Below are 20746 nucleotides of genomic sequence, written 5' to 3'. Positions count from 1 at the left end.
GCGCTTTCCGCACCGGACCCGAACTACCACCACGCCGTCTGCGAAGCCCCGCCCCGCCCGCCAAACCCCGCCCCTCGCCGTCCGTCAGGACACTACGCACATGCGCGAAAGTACGTCCCCGCCCCCGCGCTGTCTTTCGCACGGACCGTGCCCGTCCCCGCTCTGTCACCTCACAGTAGTCGTTGCCGGTGGCGGGTGCGGGAGCGCGAGCAGCCCAGGGCGGCCTCTCCCCGCCCCTGAGGCCGGGCCGGGGCTCGGTCTCCCGTTCCCTCCACTTCCCTCCCCCGTCGGGTACGGGAAGGTCCAAGCCGCTGCCGGGTGCCTGAGGGACTTCGTGGCCGCCGCCGCCACGGGTCCCGATGGAGCCGCCGAATCTCTATCCGGTGAAGCTCTACGTGTACGACCTGTCCAAGGGCCTGGCCCGGCGGCTCAGCCCCATCATGTTGGGTGAGGGGGGCTGTGGGGAGCGGGCGGGAACCGGGCAAGAGGGCTCCGGGACGGCCGGCCGAGGGGGCCAGGCCTGGGTCATGACTCAAGGGAAGGCCCAGAGGATGCAGAAACACCCGAGGAGAGAAGGTGTGCATCTGAGGTGGGGGCCCCTTAAGCCCCCCTTTGCAGTCATCACGTTTGAATCCCGGGAGAGGGGAGGGAGGAGTCACGCCCTCCCCAAGCCCTTCAGAGCCCCTCCAGCTGGGAGGAGGGATAAGCCGGCGCTGTGTCCCGGTGGGTGCCCTGACACGCTCGTGGAGCCCCCTTACACTCCTTCCTCGGAGGGGAGGCGATATGCCTTTCCGCGCAGTGCACCGCGTGGTGAAAGGGACACTGCGGAGGAGAGCCTTCGCTCCGCGCCAAAGCGAAACTCTTCCTGCAGTCCCTGGGGTAGGTGGGGAGAGAAGGCTAGAGCGTGTTGCACGGGGCCCGCGCCAATCGCCCCGAGAGAGAAGAAAGTCGGGATCTCCCGGCTTCCGAACTCGAGAATTCACCGAGTTCGGCCTGACTTTATGCGGTCTTCTGGACAGTTTCTAAGTTAATTGCTTTTGCCCACATGGTGAGAAAGCAGTTGGAGGATTGGATGCTGTTGGGTCAGTAGTGATTAGTGAAGGAAGTATTTTCGGTTGTGCTCCATTAAACTACTTAACTACCAGGAGAGAAAACCAGTCCCAGTTCAGAGGAGACCAATCCTCTTTTATAACCCAAATAGCAAAATGTCTTGTGTAACCTAGGAATAGTCCGGTTTGTGATTTCAGGTGCTGTTGGGCAGGAAAGGATTATGGGAATTGAAAAGTGAACATTTGGGGAGCATCCATGTGAATGGCTCGTTTTTCTTGACTTAGGTGGAGATATTAGAGAATGTTTTAATTCGTGTCCATGAGACAAGAGGGGAGAGGTCATGTAAGCAAGGCTACCTTTGAGTTCGTGTGTCTTTGAGTTTCTAACGTGTTTTAGTGGAGTGAAATGAAGTGAAGTCGCTCAGTCGTGTCCGACTCTTTGCGAGGAGCCTATCCCATGGGAGTTTCCAGGCAAGAGTGCTGGAGTGGATTGCCATTTCCTTCTCCAGGGGACTTTCCGGACCCAGGACTCGAACCTGGGTCTCCCGCATTGCGGGCAGACGCTTTACCGTGCGAGCCATACGGGAAGCCCGTTAGTGGAGTGAACTTAAACCTAACTCTGGGCCACTGAGTGATTCCTGTTTGGCTTTCCATCAGAAATCACCTAGGGTGCTTGTTAAAAATACAGATACCTTCCTTTCCAGCATATATTGTTAAATGGGAATAGAAAAAGTGAAACTGAAATAGTTCTTTCTATATGCATGTGGGCGTTTGAAACAAAGGATACATGTTGTCTAGGCAAATATGATCTGGAGAAATACATAAGAAAATTGCTAACAGTGTTAGCTTATGAAAAGGGCAACTTGAGACTGGGAGACAGGAATGAAAGGGAGATTTTGCTATAAACTTTTTTGTATCTTTTGAATTGTGTACTATACATATATTGCAAAATAAGCATTGTTTTTGGCCACGCTGATTTGCGGGATCTTAGTTTGGCAACCAGGGATTGAACCCCTCTTCCTTCGCAGTAAAAGCACAGAGCCCTAATCACTGGACTGCCAGGGAATTCCCACAAAGTTTTAAACATATGGATTCTAGAGCCTTATTACACAAGTACTAAACAAGAATCTTTTGGAGTTTTGGTCCAGAAACCTGTCTTTTTAATAAGCTCCTCAGATAATTCTTACGTAGCCAATCCATGTTTAGAAGTTTGGGCCTAGTTCTCCAGTTGTTAAAATGAGTAAGGCAAATCTGAAAGCAAAACTTACAGAGTCACTGTTTGAGGAAGGTGATAGTCACTAGTATATTACATCAGTCAAGTTCTGACTAAACCTCTTGGAATGGAGCCATTTAGTTAGCTTGATCATAGTGAGGTGTCACTTCGATACTTCCTAGGCCCATCCATAAAAGCCTCCACCTTTACACTGGATATTTTCTGTTCTATTATCTAACAGTTATTGATTTTAGCTGAAAGGGACCTTAGAGCCATTGGTTCATAATTCATTCAACATATTGAGTGCCTGCTATATGCTAGTCAATGTTAAGATGAAGTGAAGATGATGTGAATAAAGATGTTCTCTGCCATCATGGAGCTATTTAGTGGGGAAGACAGTAAAAATAAATAAGCGTATGAAACAGTTACAAATTGTGAAAAGTATTAGGCTGTGCAAGAAGCCAACTAGGTGCTGAGATAAAAAATATGAATAGAGACCTATTTTAAATAAGAGAATCAGGAGTAATGGCTTTTAAGTTGGAAATTTAAGGATAAGGAAGAAGTAGTCGTAAGGTGGGTGGTGAGGTAGTTACAGGGTTCCAGGCAGAAGGGGAATTAACCTGCCAAGGCTCTGAGGCAAAAAGAGCCTGACCTGGCACTGGAAGAAGACCTTTGTGGAGTTCAATGGGTGAAGAAGAAAGTGCCTTAACTGAAGGTGGAATACTGGGACTCCTTCCCATCCCATCTGAAAGCTTTTTTAATAGATGTGAAATCCTAGAAGACCTCAGCCAAATTGGAACTTCATCAATTGGGCACCTTTGATTCCAGTAGTATTTCTGAGAACACCACCTTGCCTGCAAATCTAATTCTCTCTTCTCTATCCCCTTTTCTCATATTGCTTCTCTGCCTTTTGTAAAAGTAATGAAAAAAGGGTTATCAGAGCTGATAATCATTACTTTCTAGAGTTAAAAACATGGAAAATGGGCTTTGCCTTACTGGTTCATCCCATCCAAACATCACTAACCTTAAAGTTGAGTGTGTCCCAATTCTGTGAGTAGCCATCCATTGATTTCCCATTCCTAAATATTAATATATTTGAATGTTTAAAAAAATCAGTTTTTTTCCTGATTTTTTTTTAATGAATTCTATAAGTATATTAATAGCTAGAACTTACTGACCGCTTGCCATTTGCCAGACCCTTCGGTTTCCTGAGTATTTTCATGTGTTACATTCTTCACCACAATTATGTGAGATACGTCCTGTTATTACCTCCATTTTTTAGTTGAGATTCCTGAGACAAGGGGCATTAAGAAATTTGCCCCCGGGTCACATCTGGTAAGTAGCAGAGCTGGGTTGTGAACACAGGCAGTCTTGACTTCCAGAGCTCATGTTCTCAGTTATTTTGCTATACCACCTCTCTTGTGTAATCTGTTCCTTTATAATTGATGTAAAGTAGGTACCTCATTCAAGTTTATAAAGGCATTTTTGGCCAGGTGTTTCAAATCTGGATGAGGAAAATAGCTGAGTTCAATGTGTGTGCCAATCATAATCACAGATTTATGACCATCCCTCCTGGCCTTCATTGTCCCGAACTAGTGTGACCTCATCAGCAGTGCCCTCTTAATCTTGTTTTTTTAAGGTGGGGTGGCCTGGCTCTTTAATTTAGTTGTTGTACTCTTGTGACACTTCCTCACTATGAGACCCCATCTAGTCTATTACAGTCATGACTAGACCAGATAGAGCCCAGTGTAATTCCGCTCTCCCCTGAAACAGTGTGGACGCCACAGTTTTACCCTGTCCCCTTTTCAGTCTTCTAGAATTGCTTCTCATGAAGCTGTTGCTGTTCCACAGTCTCTCACTCACCATGAACATGATCCCAGAAATATCCTTACTTTCTAATCGAGCAGATGGCCTGATTGTACTTTTTTTTTCATGGTCACTATTTGCCTAAGATAATTAGCTATTATGATTGTCCTTCAGTTTGTCCTTTTAATAATTTTGGCTGCTCTTTAAATTCCTTGACCTCTTTTTGTGCTAAAGTACGTAAAAATAAATGTGGAGGTTTGTGTATTTATTTAATTGTGCTAAGGGATTCTTGTATTTGTTGATTGTTTTCCGATCTGAAGTTTTGCCTGCATATACATGTTCCAAGATCACATTTATTTTCTCTTTACAAGCCTGTCTCAAAATTGTTCTCAGATTTAAAGACTTAGGCATATAGAATATATATAAATGTATATTCTCGGCAGAATGCAGTCTAATGAATATTTGAGATTTTACACTGCTCAGTTTCTTGCTTAATTCTGTAGTACAAATAGTAACAAAATAAAACACATAGACTCTGTCCTTGAGGAATTTATTTAGTTAAAAATAATGTACATATGCCACATTAGATAACACCCCAAAAGAGATTATGATTAGATGCCAAAAAGAAGTGAGTGGTGAAACAATTATTTAGGCCTTGAAAGATGGGACAGGCCATTGTGGGCTGAATGTGCCAGAAAGACTTCAGCAAGAACCTTGAGCTCCTGAAAGGCAGGGACGCTATCTCCCCTGTGTGTTCCCTAGTGGTCATTCAGAGCTGGTGGTCAGTAAATATTGACTAAAGGAATGATTGAGACAAGCTCAGGCTTAAAGATTAGACAGAATGTATTTAAATCTGAGGGGGTTTATTTAATGTTTTAATGCCATCTATTGTGCTTTGTTTTAGGTTTTTATTCTTCATTGTGTGTGTTGTTTTATATCCATCCAATGAGTTAATTTAGTAATAACTGCCATTTCTTAATGACAAAATGAAAAAACGAATGTGACTTACTAGGCCCTTCATGATCCTCCTCCTGCTTTTCTCTCCACCCTCACCTGTCCCCACATCCTGAACAGTCTCTACTTAAGACTTTCTCAGCTGGGTTCTACTGGAAAACTAAGCCCTGGGGAAAATGATCTGAGTAACTATTTCTCCCAGTAGATCCTCAAGGCATTATGGCTTAATTGTCTTAACAAAACCCAGGGTCTGAGAAGATGGTTGTACATCCTAACAGGACTGAACTGTTCATTTCTTTTTCACCTCCAGGCTTTTCAAAGGCTGTGCTCTCTGCCAGGGATACTTTCTCTCCCCATCTCTTAGCCTGGATAACTTCTGCTTATCTTTGAGGTCTCAACTGAAGTGTTACTTCCTCCAGGAAGCCTTCCCTATCCCCCTGCCCCTCAAATCTTGGTCATGTGTCTCTATAAAGTACTGATAACATCCTGTGATCTCCTCTAATAGCGTTTATTCTATCTTATAATTGCATGTTTTCTCATCTCTGTCCACTCCCCCAGCCCCACCTGGACTAGAAGCTCCACTGGGGACAAGAATCCCTGATTGTGCATGCGTGCTAAGTTGCTTTAGTTGTATCCAACTCTTTGTGACCCTGTGGACTGTAGCCCGCCAGGCTCTTCTGTCCATGGGATTTCCCAGGCAAGAATACTGAAGTGGGTTGCCATTTCCTTCTCCAGGGGATCTTCCCCACCTAGGGATCGAACCCTCTTGTCTCCTGCATTGGCAGGCAGATTCTTTATCACTAGCACCACCTGGGAAGCCCTGGAATTCAGTAAATATCATACAAATGGCGTAAGTGACAGGATGTTGCAGATCTTTCCAAGCATTGCTACAAGGCCTGACTCATAACACCAAGCAATAATTAAGAGGGAACCCACTCAGTACCGAAAGAAAAGAACTCACAAATTAGTTATTTTTATCCTGAGAAAGAATCCTGTACTGGCTCCTAGAGGTAAAGTATTAAGTAGTTTTAAATCTATCCTTTTCTGAGGATTAAAATACCTCTCAGTTTTTAACAGTGTTTTGCATTTTGATTTTGTGATGACCTTTCCCTGCCTTAAGGAGGGGCAAGCCCCCTGCTAATAAGCATTTTTTTTTTTTTTTTACAAAATAGGTCCAGAGGTCCACTTATGATACACAAATGTTTCTTTTTACCTTTTCCCACATAGATTCAACATTTACCTAGTGGTTCTAGAGAATAGTGAAAGTTGCTCAATCATGTCTGACTCTTTGCAACCCCATGGACTATACAGTCCATGGAATTCTCCTGGCCAGAATCCTGGAGTAGGTTGCCATTTCCTTTTTCAGGGGAATCTTTCCAACCCAGGAATCGAACCCAGGTCTCCTGCATTGTAGGCACCTCATTCTTTACCAGCTGAGGCACCAGGGAAGCCCTCATAGCTCAGTCAGTAAAGAATCTACCTGCAATGCAGGAGACCCGGGTTCAACCCCTGGGTTGGGAAGATCCCCTGGAGAAGGAAATGGCAACCCACTCCGGTATTCTTGCCTGGAGAATCCTATGAACAGAGGACACAGTGACTAAACCACCATCTAGAGAATAAGCTGATTTTTTTTTTAAGTTAACCCCTTCACGTTGCTGGTAATCTGGAAAATCAGATTAACACATTGCCAGTTAAGAGCTCTTTGTCCCTGTGGAGAGACACTTAGGAGGTGAGCCAGTGTGCTCAATTGCTCAATCGTGTCCAACTCTTGCGACCGCATGAACTGTAGCCCGCCAGGCTCCTCTGTCCCAGGGATTCTCCAGGCAAGAATGCTGGAGTGGGTTGCCATTTCCTTCTCCAGGGGATCTTCCCAACCCAGGGGTTGAACCCGGGTCTCCTGCATTGCAGGCAGACTCTTTACCGACTGAGCTACTAGAGAAGCCCAAAGTGAGCCTGGGCTACTTTCAGTGTGCACCCATGAGCTAATGCCGCCTGCCCCTGGAGTCCCATCCCTGCCACCCACTTCTTGCTTATTAGCAGACATTTACTTAGCACCAGCAGTATACAAGGTGAGCGTGTCCCATTGCTAGCTTGCATGTCTATACACACAAGCTCCACCGCCTTAATCGGCGAGGGAGGCAGATGGCGCATGTTCTGTTTGGCTTTATATACTGACTTCACTCTTATGATCAGGACCTCAGTCTACATTCTTTGTTGTTTATGATGAACAACAGGGCTAATATCCACAGCTTCCATTTGTTTCCATGCACATACCTCACAGGCTTCCAAATCAATGCAATGGGTGTGCCAGCAAGCTTAGAGACATGCAGCCATCTGACCCACGCACTCTGCAGCTTGCTGAGGAAGTCCTAGTGGGAAAACAGTCTGCTTTTCTGTAGTGTGCTTATAGCCACTGAGTCTAATTCACATCCCCCAGTGGCCTTGTGCCCTGATTCAGTCTCAAACCCTCACCACCTACTCACCTACTGTGTCTCAGTCTGAACGAAAAAATTTAAAAATCACTCCAGTCCCACTTTCCAATGCTGGTCACCCCCAGAGGAGGCCATGACCCTGGTTCTTGTCTTCATGAGAGCGCCATGAGGACAAGCTAATGTTACATTTACAGGGCAGCTAACGTTACATTTCTACCTGAGCTGCTCTAACAAGTACATGGTCATATCCCTTTTTTTTCCCTCATTACACTGGACAAATCATGCATTTTTATTTACCTGTTTGAAATGATGTTAATAAATATTTGTCCCACTCCACTATGTAAAGAGGTGAGAATAAGGATAACTATGAAGCACTTTAAGAAAGGATGTGAATCCACTCAATCCGTTTTAAGTTGTTGGTTCTAGGTGTTTGATAGATGGATTGATAAATGACAGAAGGATAAATAAGAGGATCTTTTTTTGTATAGTTTCTATCACCATCCTATGGGTGGATGGGATCTTAAGCATACCTTGATGTGGTTGAATAAAGAGGAAGTATGTCCAGGTTGGGGCTTCTCCAGTGCCTCAGCGCACAGAATCTGCCTGCAATGCAGGAGCTGCAGATGTGAGTTCGATCCCTGGATTGGAAAGATCCCCTGGAAGAGGGCATGGCAGTCCCACCCCAGTATTCTAGCCTGGAGAAGCCCATGAACAGAGGAGCCTGGCACACTGTAGTCCACTGGATCGCAAAGAGTCAGACAGGACTGAAGCAACTTGGCACACACACATGCATAATGTCCAGCTTACAGTTGAGTTCAATGAACAGTACAGAGAATATCAAGGAGAATGAAGTAGGACTTGTATCCCACAACTTTGCATTATTTTTCAGGTGTAAAAATAAGTGGCAGGAAGGTCTCTGAGGCCTCACACCAAAAACCCAGTATTTTAGTAGGATTGGGTTTGAACCAGTGCACCTGGACCTGCCACCTGTGCTCCTGGGTCATTGAGCACGGGCATCTGAGAAGGCAGAAGCAGGGTGCAACATGCCAGGGTTGCAGAGTCATCTGAATAACAAGCCAGGGCAGCCAAGATTGAGGTTAAGAACTCTGGCCTCATTAGCACCGTGTGTCAGCCACCGCAGCTGTGCGTGTAATATCGCTGATCCAGGTTCTTTGCTCAGCCCTGGAATCACAAAGGTGCATAAGCATGGCCCTTGTCCTTGAGACCATTATAGTCTAACAAGGGGGAAAGACCTATAAGTAGGTAGTTTTTATACCAAGGTGCTGTGAGAGCAGCCATAAGTGAAATAAGTAAGTGAAGTTGCTCAGTCGTGTCTGACTCTTTGCGACCTCATGGACTGTAACTTATCAGGCTCATCTGTCCATGGGATTTTCCAGGCGATAGTACTGGAGTGGATTGCCGTCTCCTTCTCCAGCGGATCTTCCCGACCCAGGGATCGAACCCAGGTCTCCCGCATTGTAGACAGACGCTTTACCGTCTGAGCCACCATAAAACTTTCAAATTGTAAAGCCTAAAAGAAACAAGAGGTATTCTTTTTACGGGGCACATATTATGTGGCAGGCACTTTGCTGGGCCTCTTTCATGGGTCATCTCTTGACCTTGGAAATGTTATGAGCTGGACACTAGTACTATGCCTTTTGTTCCCTAACAGAATCGAAAACCAAGGTTCCCACAGTGTCAACCCATAGAACTTCCTGCAGTGATGGAAACGTTCTAGATCTGCACTGTCCCATGGCTAACTGCTAGCCACACGTGGCTGTTGAGAGTGCTTGAAATGCAGTACTGAATTTGTTCTTTTGATTTTAAAAGCCACTTGTGGTCAGTGACTACCATGCTGGACAGCTCAGGCTTAGAAAAGTTCTCAACTTCACCAAGTTGACCTACGTGACCTGCTTCTCCGTTATTTCTGCTCACCCCCTGCTTTGCTCCTCTCACCCACTTTAGCCACACTGGCCTCCTGAAGGCCCCTCGGGTACACCTAGCATGTCCTGCCTCTGCATGGCTCCCTCCCTTGCCTCCTTCAGGCCTTTGCTCAAATATCACCTTCTCAAATAGGCCCACCCTGGCCGTCCCTGAAATGCCCAGTCTCCCTTATCCTGCTCTTATTTTTATCACTCATTATTGTTAGCCTACTGTGGTTTATTATGCTTATTAGTAGTATTTATTGACTGTCCTATCTCCCCACCCTGTGAATGCATTGAAGGAGTTTGTTTTTATTTTGTCTCCTTTGCATTCTGACATATCCTTAATGCCAAGAACATCACCTGAAGTATAATAATCACTTAATAAACATTGATTCACTGAGTGAACTGATAAGATTCAGACCTGCCCTGTCCACACTAAAATCTGTGTTCTCTTTTTTTCTTCTTTTTAAAAAATGTTAGCCATACCATTCAGCTTGCAGGATCCTAGTTCCCCAACGAGGGACCAAACCCAGGCCCTGGGCAGTGAAAGTGCAGAGTCCTAACCATCAGATCAGCAGGGAATTCTCAGAACCTGTGTTCTTCTTTACTACACTGTACTTCCTTTCTTATAAGTATAGTGTTCTTCCCAAAGTAGATGAGAGCAGGATCACCCAGGAGAAAGCAGGATCCCTTATCTGTCGTTTCATGCGTCATTGCTTGTCTCCAAGGAAATAAACATCAGATTGCTGCCATTTAGACAATAAGCTGTTTTTTTATGTGTCAGTCCAGAAGAGTAGACCAGCTCGATTTAAAAGGCGACTTAGTCTCTCCACTTTACACATTGTGAAAGGAAGAGTGTGGTCTTTCAGTCTCCTAGAGTCGGCTGGAAGAGATGAAGAATCCAACTCAGTGCCTGTCCTACATGGGTTATCACTTCCTTTTGGCATCCATTTCTGTTTCTGATCCATCTCTGGAATCTCAGCTCAGTTTGGATCAAGGCAGAGCCTGCCCCACAGTCCCCAAAACCCTGGGCCAGAATCCCTCTGTCCCATTTGTGACCTTGTGGTCAAAGCAGCCCGTCTCCTAGTGAAAAGCAGACTGGTCTCTAGAGGCAGAGGAACTCTGCTACATTTTATTTTCCTTTGTTATTTCATTTAGCCTCGCAGCACTAACAGCAGAGGGTAAAATGATTGCATGTAATACAAGATTTCGGACTAATCTGATGGATACTGAAATCTGTTCTTAGATCTTGCCTATCAACCCTGAAGTGGAATTTCTTTGATCTTTTTAAAAAATTATATCCAGTATCTCCATTTATCAGAATTCTGTGTCCCACACACTATGATGCTTTACACCAATAATCATTACTGATTACAGCAACTTTGTATTGATGAAACTTCAGCTCAGGTTGAGTAAACTTGCCCAGGATCCACCTCTAGCAAAGGGAAAAGCTCAGATCTGAACTTACGCCATATTTTTTTTTTTTTTGATATGAACTATTTTTAAAGTCTTTAATTTGTTACAGTATTATTCACATTTTTAATGTTTTTTTGGCCACGAAGTGTGTGGGATTTTAGCTCCCTGACCAGGGATTGAACTTGTACCTCCTGCATTGGAAGGCAGAGTCTTAACCACTGGACTGCAGGGAAGTCCTATGCCATATTCTTAACTGCTTTTAATGACACTATGCTGAATCATCAGTAGTTGTCATGGAGGAGCCATGGTTTCTTTTGTCTCTTCCAAAAAAAAGAAAATTAGGCTAAGGTTATCTGTTTTAAGTTTGCTTGAAGGGGCAAGATATTGCAGGTTAGGCAAAGGGAAAAGTGTAATCATATCAGCTCCCCTTCTGTACAAGGCCTAGTTTCTTCCTTTAGAAAGTCACAGGGCAAACACCAAAGCATTGAAAGCAAAAGTAAGCACTCTTTGCTTAGCACTCAGTAAACAGTTACCCTGAAATGATAACCAGAGGTGGGTGAGTGATGTTCGATCACGCTCTCGTGTCCTTCACCGTGCTTCCTCTTTATCCTCGGCACTCCTGCATCTCCCGTGTCTTACTGCACAGACCTCCTCAGTCTGTTCTCTCAGCTCTCTTCCCTCCAATACATCTTCTGTTCCTATAGTTCTCTCTTAGAAGGTAACAGTTATCATTTGAAAACCGGGTCTGGTAGAGGCCCTGTGCTGCCTCGCACCCGCCATGCCCTGCAGTGTGGGGCGGCCTTCCGTGCAGCTTTGCGCTCTTCTGCCCGCACCCCCGGCACTTGTCCTCTTCCCGCCATCACTGCCCCCTCTGTGTCCCCTGCCTTGGTCGTTTTCATAGCTCTGTGTCTGCATGTGCTGTTCCCTCTGGCAGAAATGTCCACTCCCTCCCTGTTTGTTCGCTGGTTAGATTGCAGCTCTGAAGGTTCCCTTTATTACGTTTACTTCTATTAAGGAGCCTATCAGCATTATGTGTTAGTTAGTTATGTGTGGCTCTCTTTCCTTTTGACTTTGGGCTCCTTAAAGGCAGAACTTGCATTTCGTACTTGCATTTCCATATCTCTCATCACTTCTGGCACGTAGAGGGATAGAGGTACAGAATACATGGCTGGTCAAATGGATGGCATCGTCAGAGTTCATTCTTATTTTCTAGAGGATTTCACCTCACATATGCTCAATGAAGAAGTGGATAATAGCTTTTCTATACTCTTGTTTTACTTTGTCTCTGTAGATGAGACAGAAATTAAAAAGATAGAGTTGAATTGACCCTAAAGGAGAAAGAAAAGCAGATGTAAAATTGGGTACATTGGACTTCCCTGGTGGTCCAGTGGCTAAGACTCCACACTCCCAGTGCAGCGGCCCCGAATTCTATCCCTGGTCAGGGAACTAGATCCCTCATGCTGCAACTAAGACTTGGCACAAATTTTTAAAAAAAAAAAAGGGTACGTCAATACCAGTGTTTCTACTTGAATTCTGCTTAAGGATTCTGATTACTTTTCAACTTATTTAACACGACATATTATGTCACAACCTAAGGACCTTATCAGAGGTCCCCCAAGAGGTTTATAATGGGTTCCTCTGATGATCTGAATTTGCTCTGGCTGGGGGGCAAAAGTCCCAAGTTAGTCTAGTCCCAAGTGGCTAAATCTCTCTCTCTTTTTTTTTTTCTCCACAGGGAAACAACTGGAAGGCATCTGGTAAGTTGCGTGGGACTCCTTACATTGGCTGGTTTATGAAACCAAACAGCATCATGCATTTCAGGTTTCAGTCTGTGGCTTCCAGTTTAAAACTTAGCTCTCTAAGCCACAAATCTTCACATTCTAACGCAGTGGTTCCCAGCCAGAAGTTACCAGTGTCTTGAGTGAGACGTTTAGGGTGGATGGGTGGAGGCCAGGGTTGCTGCCGTAAACATCCTGCAATGCACAGGACACCCCTCCACAATGAAGAATTATCCAGCTAAAAATATCAGTGGTGCAGATATTTCACCTGTCCTAAGGAAAGGCAGAATGATGTATGCCCACCCCTGGCCAAGTTTTCTAACTATAGAAGTCATGAGGACCCCACATGGGTCGTAAAACGCAACTTCATTGGTCTGTCAGACACAGGATGATGGCTGGGCTCTGTTCCATTTCTGAGGAAAGCGTAGGTCAGAGTTATGACTGGATTCTAGAGCCTACTGACATTTTGGTTGACCAGATGACCATCGCTTTGTTTGACTGGGACCAAGAAGTAATATGAGCACCTTTACTTGAAATAGGTCCACACTGAACACCATCTGGTCTTTCCCTCAACGTGGTCCAGGTTAACTATTCCTGTTAGTTTGAAAAGTCTGGGAACAATCTATAGCCATACCACCCTGAACACACCTGATCTTATATGAAAAGTCTGAAAACACATCTTGGTCTGCAGAGCTTTATTTCAGTATTGATTTGTTAATGTTGGGGTGACTCTCAGGACTCCCCTTCGCTCACATGATCCACAGCAGTGGTTCTCAACAAGGGACATTTCTGCCACGAGGAGAACGTTGGTGGCGTCTGCAGACATGTTATAACCACAGAGGGCATGAGGAATGCTAGTGCCATCTAGTGGGAACAGACCACGATCTGCTAAACCTTCTAGAATGCACAGGCCAGCCCCCACAACAAAGGATTAGCCAGCCCCAAATGTCACTAGTGCCAACGCTGGGAAACTGATCTATGATGTTTATCTTACCTTTGTTTGGTTAGGATTATAAAGCTGTTGACCTTGTAAGTCATATCCTGAGGCAGAAATTACTCTTACAGCAGGGTGGTGTTTGCTTTTCCTCAGACCAATTTTAAGCCATCTGGCTCATTCTGCCTCTTCTCTGCATTGCAGGCACACCTCCATAGTCGTGCACAAGGATGAGTTCTTCTTCGGCAGTGGTGGCATCTCCAGCTGTCCGCCAGTGAGTGCCCCCACCCCGTCCACCGTCCCAGGTTCCTGGGAGTTCCCCTAGTCCAGGAATCTTGCTGTCCTCCGTAGTTCTGGCATCTAGCCAGTGTAGGTAGCCCTGTGGCGTGCTTCTTCATGATGACCTCAAGTCTCAGTTCAAGAATAGCCTTCCCAGATCCGCCAGCCAGCTGCCCCCTCTGCTCCCCTGGCATTCGTGGTTCCTCTGTCACGTTGGGCGTGTGATGGTGAAACGGGCCGTTGCTGAGTCTCCACAGAGAGCCCCGTGCGCGCCTTGTAAGCTGAGACCGTCTCGCTCTTCTGTCACCATTACCAGCTCAGTGCCTCTGTCCTGGCATGAACTCAGTCACTGTGAAGCTGGTGAGGGCGCTGAGAGAGAAAGTGAGGTGCCCAAAGACGCAGCCGGTTGCAGCACTGGTGCTAAACTCGGGTTTCTCTGACTCCAAATCCCGTGTCCTTTCCCCAGAAATTCCTGTCTGGGCTATCTAAGGGTTGTCCCAGGAGGTACTCAAGCAAAGACCAAAAAAATATTCATTTTGATACTCATAAATGGGATGCCATGTCTTATTTCTCCCTTCTACTGGCTCCCCACCTCCTATAACAAGTCCTCCATTAAGCCCAATTCAGTTCCACCTTGTAAGTGTATCTCAGAGCAGTCTGTCCCTCTTCATCTCTTCTCATTTCTCCGGAATTTTCACCTTAATCCAGTCTCCCTCATTTCTAGCCTGGACCACAGCAGCGCATCTGCTCTTCCTTCTCAGTCAGTTCTCTGTACAGATGGCAAAGCAATCTTTTCAAAATCCAACTCTGATCATGGCATTCCCCTGCTTAAATCAGAACTCTCCCCACTGCTCTCAGAATAAAACCCAGAAAGCTCAGCATAGCCTTCAAGGCCCCATCCGATCTGGGCTCGCTCCCTCTCTCTAGTTAGCCCCTTTGCAGGTTGTGCCCTTCACCACCCTTACCCTCCCCCCCCTTCTCATTCCTTGAACACCTTGGACATTTAAACCTGTCCTCTGACATCCGCCCACCGCCCTGATCCTTCACTGGGTTAACTCTCCATCCTCCAGGTGAGCTCATTGTCACTTTCTTAGACAAGTCTTCTCTGACCTTTTGGACTGGAAGGTCCCCTGTTTTATGTACTAATGGCATTCTGTACTTTTTCCAACAAGACCCTTATCACAGCTCATAATTATACATTGGAGGGAAGTCGCTCAGTCGTGTCCAACTCTTTGCAGTCCCATAGACTGCAGCCTGCCAGGCTCCTCTGTCCATGGGATTTTCCAGGCAATAGTACTGGAGTGGATTGCCATTTCCTTCTCCAGGGAATCTTCCCAACCCAGGGCTCGAACCCGGGTCTCCCGCATTGTAGACAGAGGCTTTACCGTCTGAGCCACAGGGAAGTCCAATTATACATTGGTTTGCCTTTACTACTAGACGTAAGCTCCACGTGAGACAAGAATCTCACCTGTTTTGTCCACATACCTCCTGTGCCTTGCATAAGGCCTGGCATGTAGTAGGTTCTCAATAACATATTTGTTATGCTAGTGAGGAGTAGTGGGTCAAATAGTGACCTTTCGGTCTCTTGCACCTCTGGCTATAGTAATCTGCTCACCACGCTCTCCCCTCAAATCTTGTCAGGCACACAGTGGGTGCTCAAGAGCTATTGCATGAATCTGTGATCTTTTCGAGGAGCGCTGCTCTGAAGTGTGCGCCCTTACTCCCCAGCCCATTCCCAGCCCTCTCCTCCCCACTGATCCTGTTGCTTTCCCCTTGGCTGGTTCCCCCAGGGCCTCAGTCTCTCCTTGTATCTGCTACTGCTACTGCTAAGTCACTTCAGTCGTGTCCGACCCTGTGTGACCCCATAGATGGCACAGCAGTCTGTTAACCCATGGCTGAGGGGTTTTGGTAGGCCTTTCAGGGGCCAGTAACTCCCTTGCCAGGGGAAAACCCTATCACCTGGTTAAATTAGCCTCACAGATAAAGGAACTGAATCGTGGAAATATCTGCCAGCTTTCTCACAGTTCTTCACGTTTTCCCAGTGTTACAGGGGGAAGCAAGTGTGTCATATGAAAAGCTGGCTGCGTCCATGATGAATATGGGCATGGAACGATGGCCGCCAGGTGTGAGCCATTTCTGGCTGTCCTGCTCGGCCCTCGTGACTAGGCCTGCTGGGAACAAAGGGAGACTGCGGGCTCTGGGTTTCTGTGTCTATCCACTGAAGGAGTGGACAGTATCAGGAGTCTGACCTGCAGAAGACTTAGCTTCCCAGGGCCCCACCAGAAACCGGACACCCGACTTCTCAGCCACCCAGTCAGCCCACAGCCACGGACAGTCTCCAGGAGCCTCTAGGCTGTTGTAGCCTTGACACAAAGAGGAAATAAGTCTTCCTCTGCCCCAGGTGCTCTGAAAGATAGAAGTTGTTGGAGCAGAGCATTTGTGGTCTTCCATGGCAAGGAAAAAAATTCAGCAGAGGGAGTGACTTACTGGCTTTCTTTGGGTTGGCTCTTGTAGGGAAGGACTTTGCTTGGGCCCCCAGATTCTGTGGTTGATGTTGGGAGCACAGAAGTCACAGAAGAAATCTTTCTGGAGTACCTGTCCTCCCTTGGGGAATCTCTGTTCCGGTGAGTGGAGAACAGGGGAGACGGTAGTCGTGTCCATCTCCCGCACTAGATAATTGGCCCCCAGATGGCAGCCACCAGGTAATTTCCCCCAGAGCACTCAGCCCAAGGTCTGGCCCTGTATTTGCTGAACAGGTAGGATGGGAAAGGAGCTACCGTGCCACAAAAAGAGCTCAGTACTGCCTCCAAGGCCGCTGTTCCATCCGGCACACCTACTGCTGAAACTTGGAGGGAAGAAAGAGCTATTTATTCCTTCTGATTAAAAGCAGCTGCTGCTATTTCAGCACATGCTGCTCTCAACCAAGTATTTTGTCCTGAAAATCAGAAACAGGGTTTGTAGAGAGGTTGGGATGAAATACACTGGAGCAGGTTTTCTCTTACTGAAGCTTGAGTCAGTTTCAATTGTTAAAATTCTAACCCCGGAGCTCGGCTTTTGTGAATGCAAAGATTCTCCTGAAATGGAGGAGCCATATGTTTTTATTTCATTCTTCCCTTTAAATACCCAGAGTGGCAAACCAGGCTCTGCTTTGGGAGTGCAGGAAAGGAATTCCCTGTCCTCAGATTCAGCTATGGTCGCCCTCCCATTGCCTGATCTCAGTTTCATGTACACACTTACTGACTCATATCTGTGTCCCAAACCTTTCTCATAATGTGCAGAAGTGAGGCCTACAACATCTTTGAGAACAACTGTAACACCTTCAGCAACGAAGTGGCACAGTTCCTAACCGGGCGGAAGATCCCTTCTTACATCACTGACCTTCCCTCTGAAATTCTCTCCACGTAAGTGGCCTCTGTCTCTGTCTCTGCCTTCGAAGTCCCCACTCACACAAGGTCTCTCCTCTGGCCCACATCCGCCTCCTTCCCCATCACCGCCCCGACCCCGAATCCTGCCAGGCTGGGTGGGATGTCGTGATGGCAGCTCCTGCCTTGGAAGGCCACCATCCTTTCTGCTCTCAGAGGCTCACCCATGTTACCTTCACCCTCCTCCTGAGGGTGGCCTGAGTGCAACTGCAGAGCTTAGAAACCCACTTGACGCCGGCCCCAGTGTTTATACAGAATCCTGGCATCTGTCTTTCCCACTGCACATGAAGCTTGCCACTCCCCAGAAGTGCCCAGTTAAAAGGCAGTTTAGATGGACGAGCAGAGTAAGTAGGAGAATTAGTCAGGGGACTTGTTTTGAAACTGTCAGTCTTTCTTCCCTTGCACCTTGAGGTCTTTGACATCAGTCAACCTCGTACCTCGTAGCACATAGACAGCCCTCAGTAGATGTTTTCTTCAAAAACACTCTGTAGCCCCTCCCACCCTGATGTGGTCCAAGCTCTGTGACCACCATCCAGGCAGTGTCCTTTCAGGGGACATGCATTCTCAGTGCCATCGTACCCCTCCCTCCCCTTGCATTCAGGCAGCCTCTGCCCACTGCACGACCAGGCCCATTTCCTGACTCTGACTCAGTTACTCTGAACTGAGGACCTATCCAGCAGAGATCCTGACAAATTTAGCAGGCTCAGCAAGGTGAGCTATCCTTCACACCTGAGTCAGAACCCCTCAGGAAACAAGGCTGTTGTCAGTGTCCAGCCAGCGAGGAGAGCCCCATGTCCCTGGCCCTGCCTTCCTACTCCTTAGTGGGCGTGTTAAACCCCCCAGCAGGATCTAGGTTATGGGCCCTGAGTAGCTGGAGTGTTCTCGCTATTATTATTTGATGCATGGAGTTCCTGGACTTGTCTGAATTAGGCTTACTATTTCTTGGTTTCCTCTATTTATGCTTTAGAATTTTTCACTTCCTTTGAATTCAGGGATGGTTTTCAAAAATGGCAGTAGCCACTGAAGAAAAAAGAAAGCCAATAACTGAGATATTTTGCAGGCAACCCAATTTAAAGTTGTAGTAATCTTGGAAAGTCTCTTTTTTTTATTTTTGGCTGTGCCACACAGCATGTGGGATCTTAGTTCCCCAACCAGGGATCAAACCCACATCCCCTGCATTGGAAACAGGGGGTCTTAACCATTGGACCACCTGGGAAGTCCTGGAAAGTGTCTTAAAACTACAGTGTCTGCAGTCTTTTTTCCAGCGAAGCTACTCTGAGAGCAAACTGGGCAGTGGCATCAACACCTTCTGACAGCCTGCACCTGTCACTTTTCCTGAGTACTGCCGATACCCCCAGAGGACCCCAGTCCCCCCGAAGTCCAACTGTATGCCTTCCTCATTTCTGACTTTCTCATTTCACAAGCCCACCCGAGCACCCATGTCTTTTCTCTCCGCAGGCCCTTTGGACAGGCCCTGAGGCCCTTCCTGGACTCAATTGCGATCCAGCCTCCCGGAGGGAGCCCGGTGGGCCGACCCAATGGCCAGAGCTAACCGGACTGCATGGGACCGCCCTGCCTCACCAGGGCTTTTCCTTTTTAAACAAAACAAACCCTACCAGATTTCTATTTTATAATTTTACATCAGAGCTAACAACCAGGGGACGGCTTTTTAAATTTCCCAGGGAAGGAAGTCACCAGGCTGCATGTAGGACACAGCTGCTAAGACACAGAACAAAATGCCATCCCTTCTAATAGTATTATACTAATTTATTAAGGCTCTCTTGTCTGTGAGTTCACTTTTGACGCTGCTTCCTAAGCGTCCTCCCCACTGGAGAAAGGGAGGGGCTTTGTTTAAGCAAGAGGCACTGTTTGGGGGAGACACAGCCCAGAACCTCCTTGTAGAGAATGCCCATACTCCACCCAGGTTGCCACCTGCTGTGGGACCCAGGTGAGTTTCACATTATCCGTGACCTGGAAGTGGTTACTCGCCACCATGAAATGAACCAAAGGGTTGGTGCACATGGGGCCAGTTTCAGGGAAATTCACCCAACCTAAGTGAACTCTAGCCACGATCTCTCTCGCCTTCCCTCCCCTCCCCCAGCAAGGCCAGGGGGCCCGGACTGGAGCAACCAAAAGCCTCAGGATGCGGGGAGAGTAACAGCAAGTGCCAGTCCAGAGGAAACAGGATAAAGCCATGCCTCCTTCCGCCTAGACTGATGGCCAGTCCTCTGACATCGCTCTAGGAGAGCCTGCCTTGCTGTCTACAGTCTGCTCTCCCTCCGTGTAGCTGACCTGTCACAGTTAATGAAGGTCTGGAGCAGCAGAGACCCAGGCCTTTTGTCTGCAAGTAATAATGTAGGTTATTGACAGTCATTGTACCCACCCCACCCAGACCAATATGCAGTATTCAGCTAGGGACCAAGAGGAAATGATTCCCTGTTCTTGGAAGATGTCCCTGATGTAGAAAGCATAATAATGCAGAATCAAGGTGGCAAGAAAATGTAGAGTTATTTCTGATAGGGACTTTTATAGTATCCTAAGTGTGTTTTGAAGGCACGTGTTATTTCTGGTGTCCTGACTTGAAGGAAGCAAGATGGAGGGTGTGAGTGGCCATTTTCATAAAGGGCTGTTGGCCAGGAGCTTCAAGGCAGGGAACAATCTGGAAGTTTCTAACCTGGAGAGGCTTTCAGATTCTCTTGCTTCCTGTGAGCCCTTAAGTTGGGGGAGAGGATGTGGAGAACTCAGAGCTCCTTGGTGCCTGAGCCCCAGCCCTGGCCTCCATGGGCCCCTCCTGCCGCGGCTCCCACCAGTTCTCAGACTTGAATTACCCTCTCTCTCCTGGGGTCTGGCCTGCAGCAGCTGCCTTTCCTCTCCAAAGAGCTGCTGCTCACGTCTGGCCTCATCTCCCATCTCTGCCGTTATCATGGCAGCTGGCGTCGTCAGGTCTCAGCTGGAGGAAAAGATGTTCCTCTGCCTTAGTGTTTGCCTGTGACCTGAGCAGGGCACGTCCAGGATGATGAGCTGTGCTATCAAGTGACATTTTGGAACTTTTAAGATTGGGAGCTAAACCAGTGAGCACTTTAATCCTTCTCAAGACCCACTGATTTGCCAGTGTGCGTGGTAATGATACGTCAGAGCAGAAACTAGTAGGGCTGCTATTCAATGTGGACCGACTGGCAGAACTGGCCTGTGGAGAACACGCTTCAGGCCGGGCTCCTTCTGGGAGGGCAGCATGCTGGTGGAGGCCACGGCTCTGCTGCGTAGCCAGGTGCTCTCCTCTTTTCAGCCCGCCTTGCCCAGCCCTCTCTCTTCCAGGCGCCTGCTCCAGACCCCTCTGCCCAGGGCGCTGTGCTCTGGCCAGAGCATGATGGGCCTCCCAAGCTCCTCCTTTTCTCTGTCCTCCCCCACATCCGGGCTCAGTTGATTTCTCTCCTCCTAGTAGTCACCTCCAGACTCAGGGCCGTACCACGAAGTCAGCCTGAGCTGCTCCCCTGAGAGACTTTGAGTCCTTCGGTTCACGGAAAGTCGCCCTTCATGC

General features: G+C 47.3%; 1 protein-coding gene across 1 annotated transcript; it reads left to right on the top strand.

Moving 5' to 3' along the window:
* The first annotated feature begins 156 nt into the window (after positions 1-156).
* On the top strand, positions 157-18984 carry DESI1 (desumoylating isopeptidase 1). The gene is made up of 6 exons (XM_052640308.1): positions 157-447; positions 12531-12552; positions 13712-13781; positions 16301-16410; positions 17065-17187; positions 18667-18984. Exons 1-6 carry the CDS (start codon positions 360-362, stop codon positions 18758-18760), a joined length of 507 nt encoding a protein of 168 aa, XP_052496268.1. The 5' UTR covers positions 157-359; the 3' UTR covers positions 18761-18984.
* Positions 18985-20746: the final 1762 nt, after the last annotated feature.

Source organism: Budorcas taxicolor, chromosome 5, assembly GCF_023091745.1.
Source record: "Budorcas taxicolor isolate Tak-1 chromosome 5, Takin1.1, whole genome shotgun sequence".
Lineage (NCBI taxonomy): Eukaryota > Metazoa > Chordata > Mammalia > Artiodactyla > Bovidae > Budorcas > Budorcas taxicolor.
Note: the sequence above shows the minus strand (reverse complement) of the source record. Positions and strands in the feature narration are given on the sequence as shown.

Excerpts from the sequence above, each read along its gene's own strand:
- DESI1 (XM_052640308.1), top strand. The coding sequence starts at position 360 with ATGGAGCCGCCGAATCTCTATCCGGTGAAGCTCTACGTGTACGACCTG. Across the intron at positions 448-12,530 it reads GCTCAGCCCCATCATGTTGG|GGAAACAACTGGAAGGCATC; the intron begins GTGAGGGGGGCT and ends TTTTCTCCACAG. Across the intron at positions 16,411-17,064 it reads CTTGGGGAATCTCTGTTCCG|AAGTGAGGCCTACAACATCT; the intron begins GTGAGTGGAGAA and ends CATAATGTGCAG.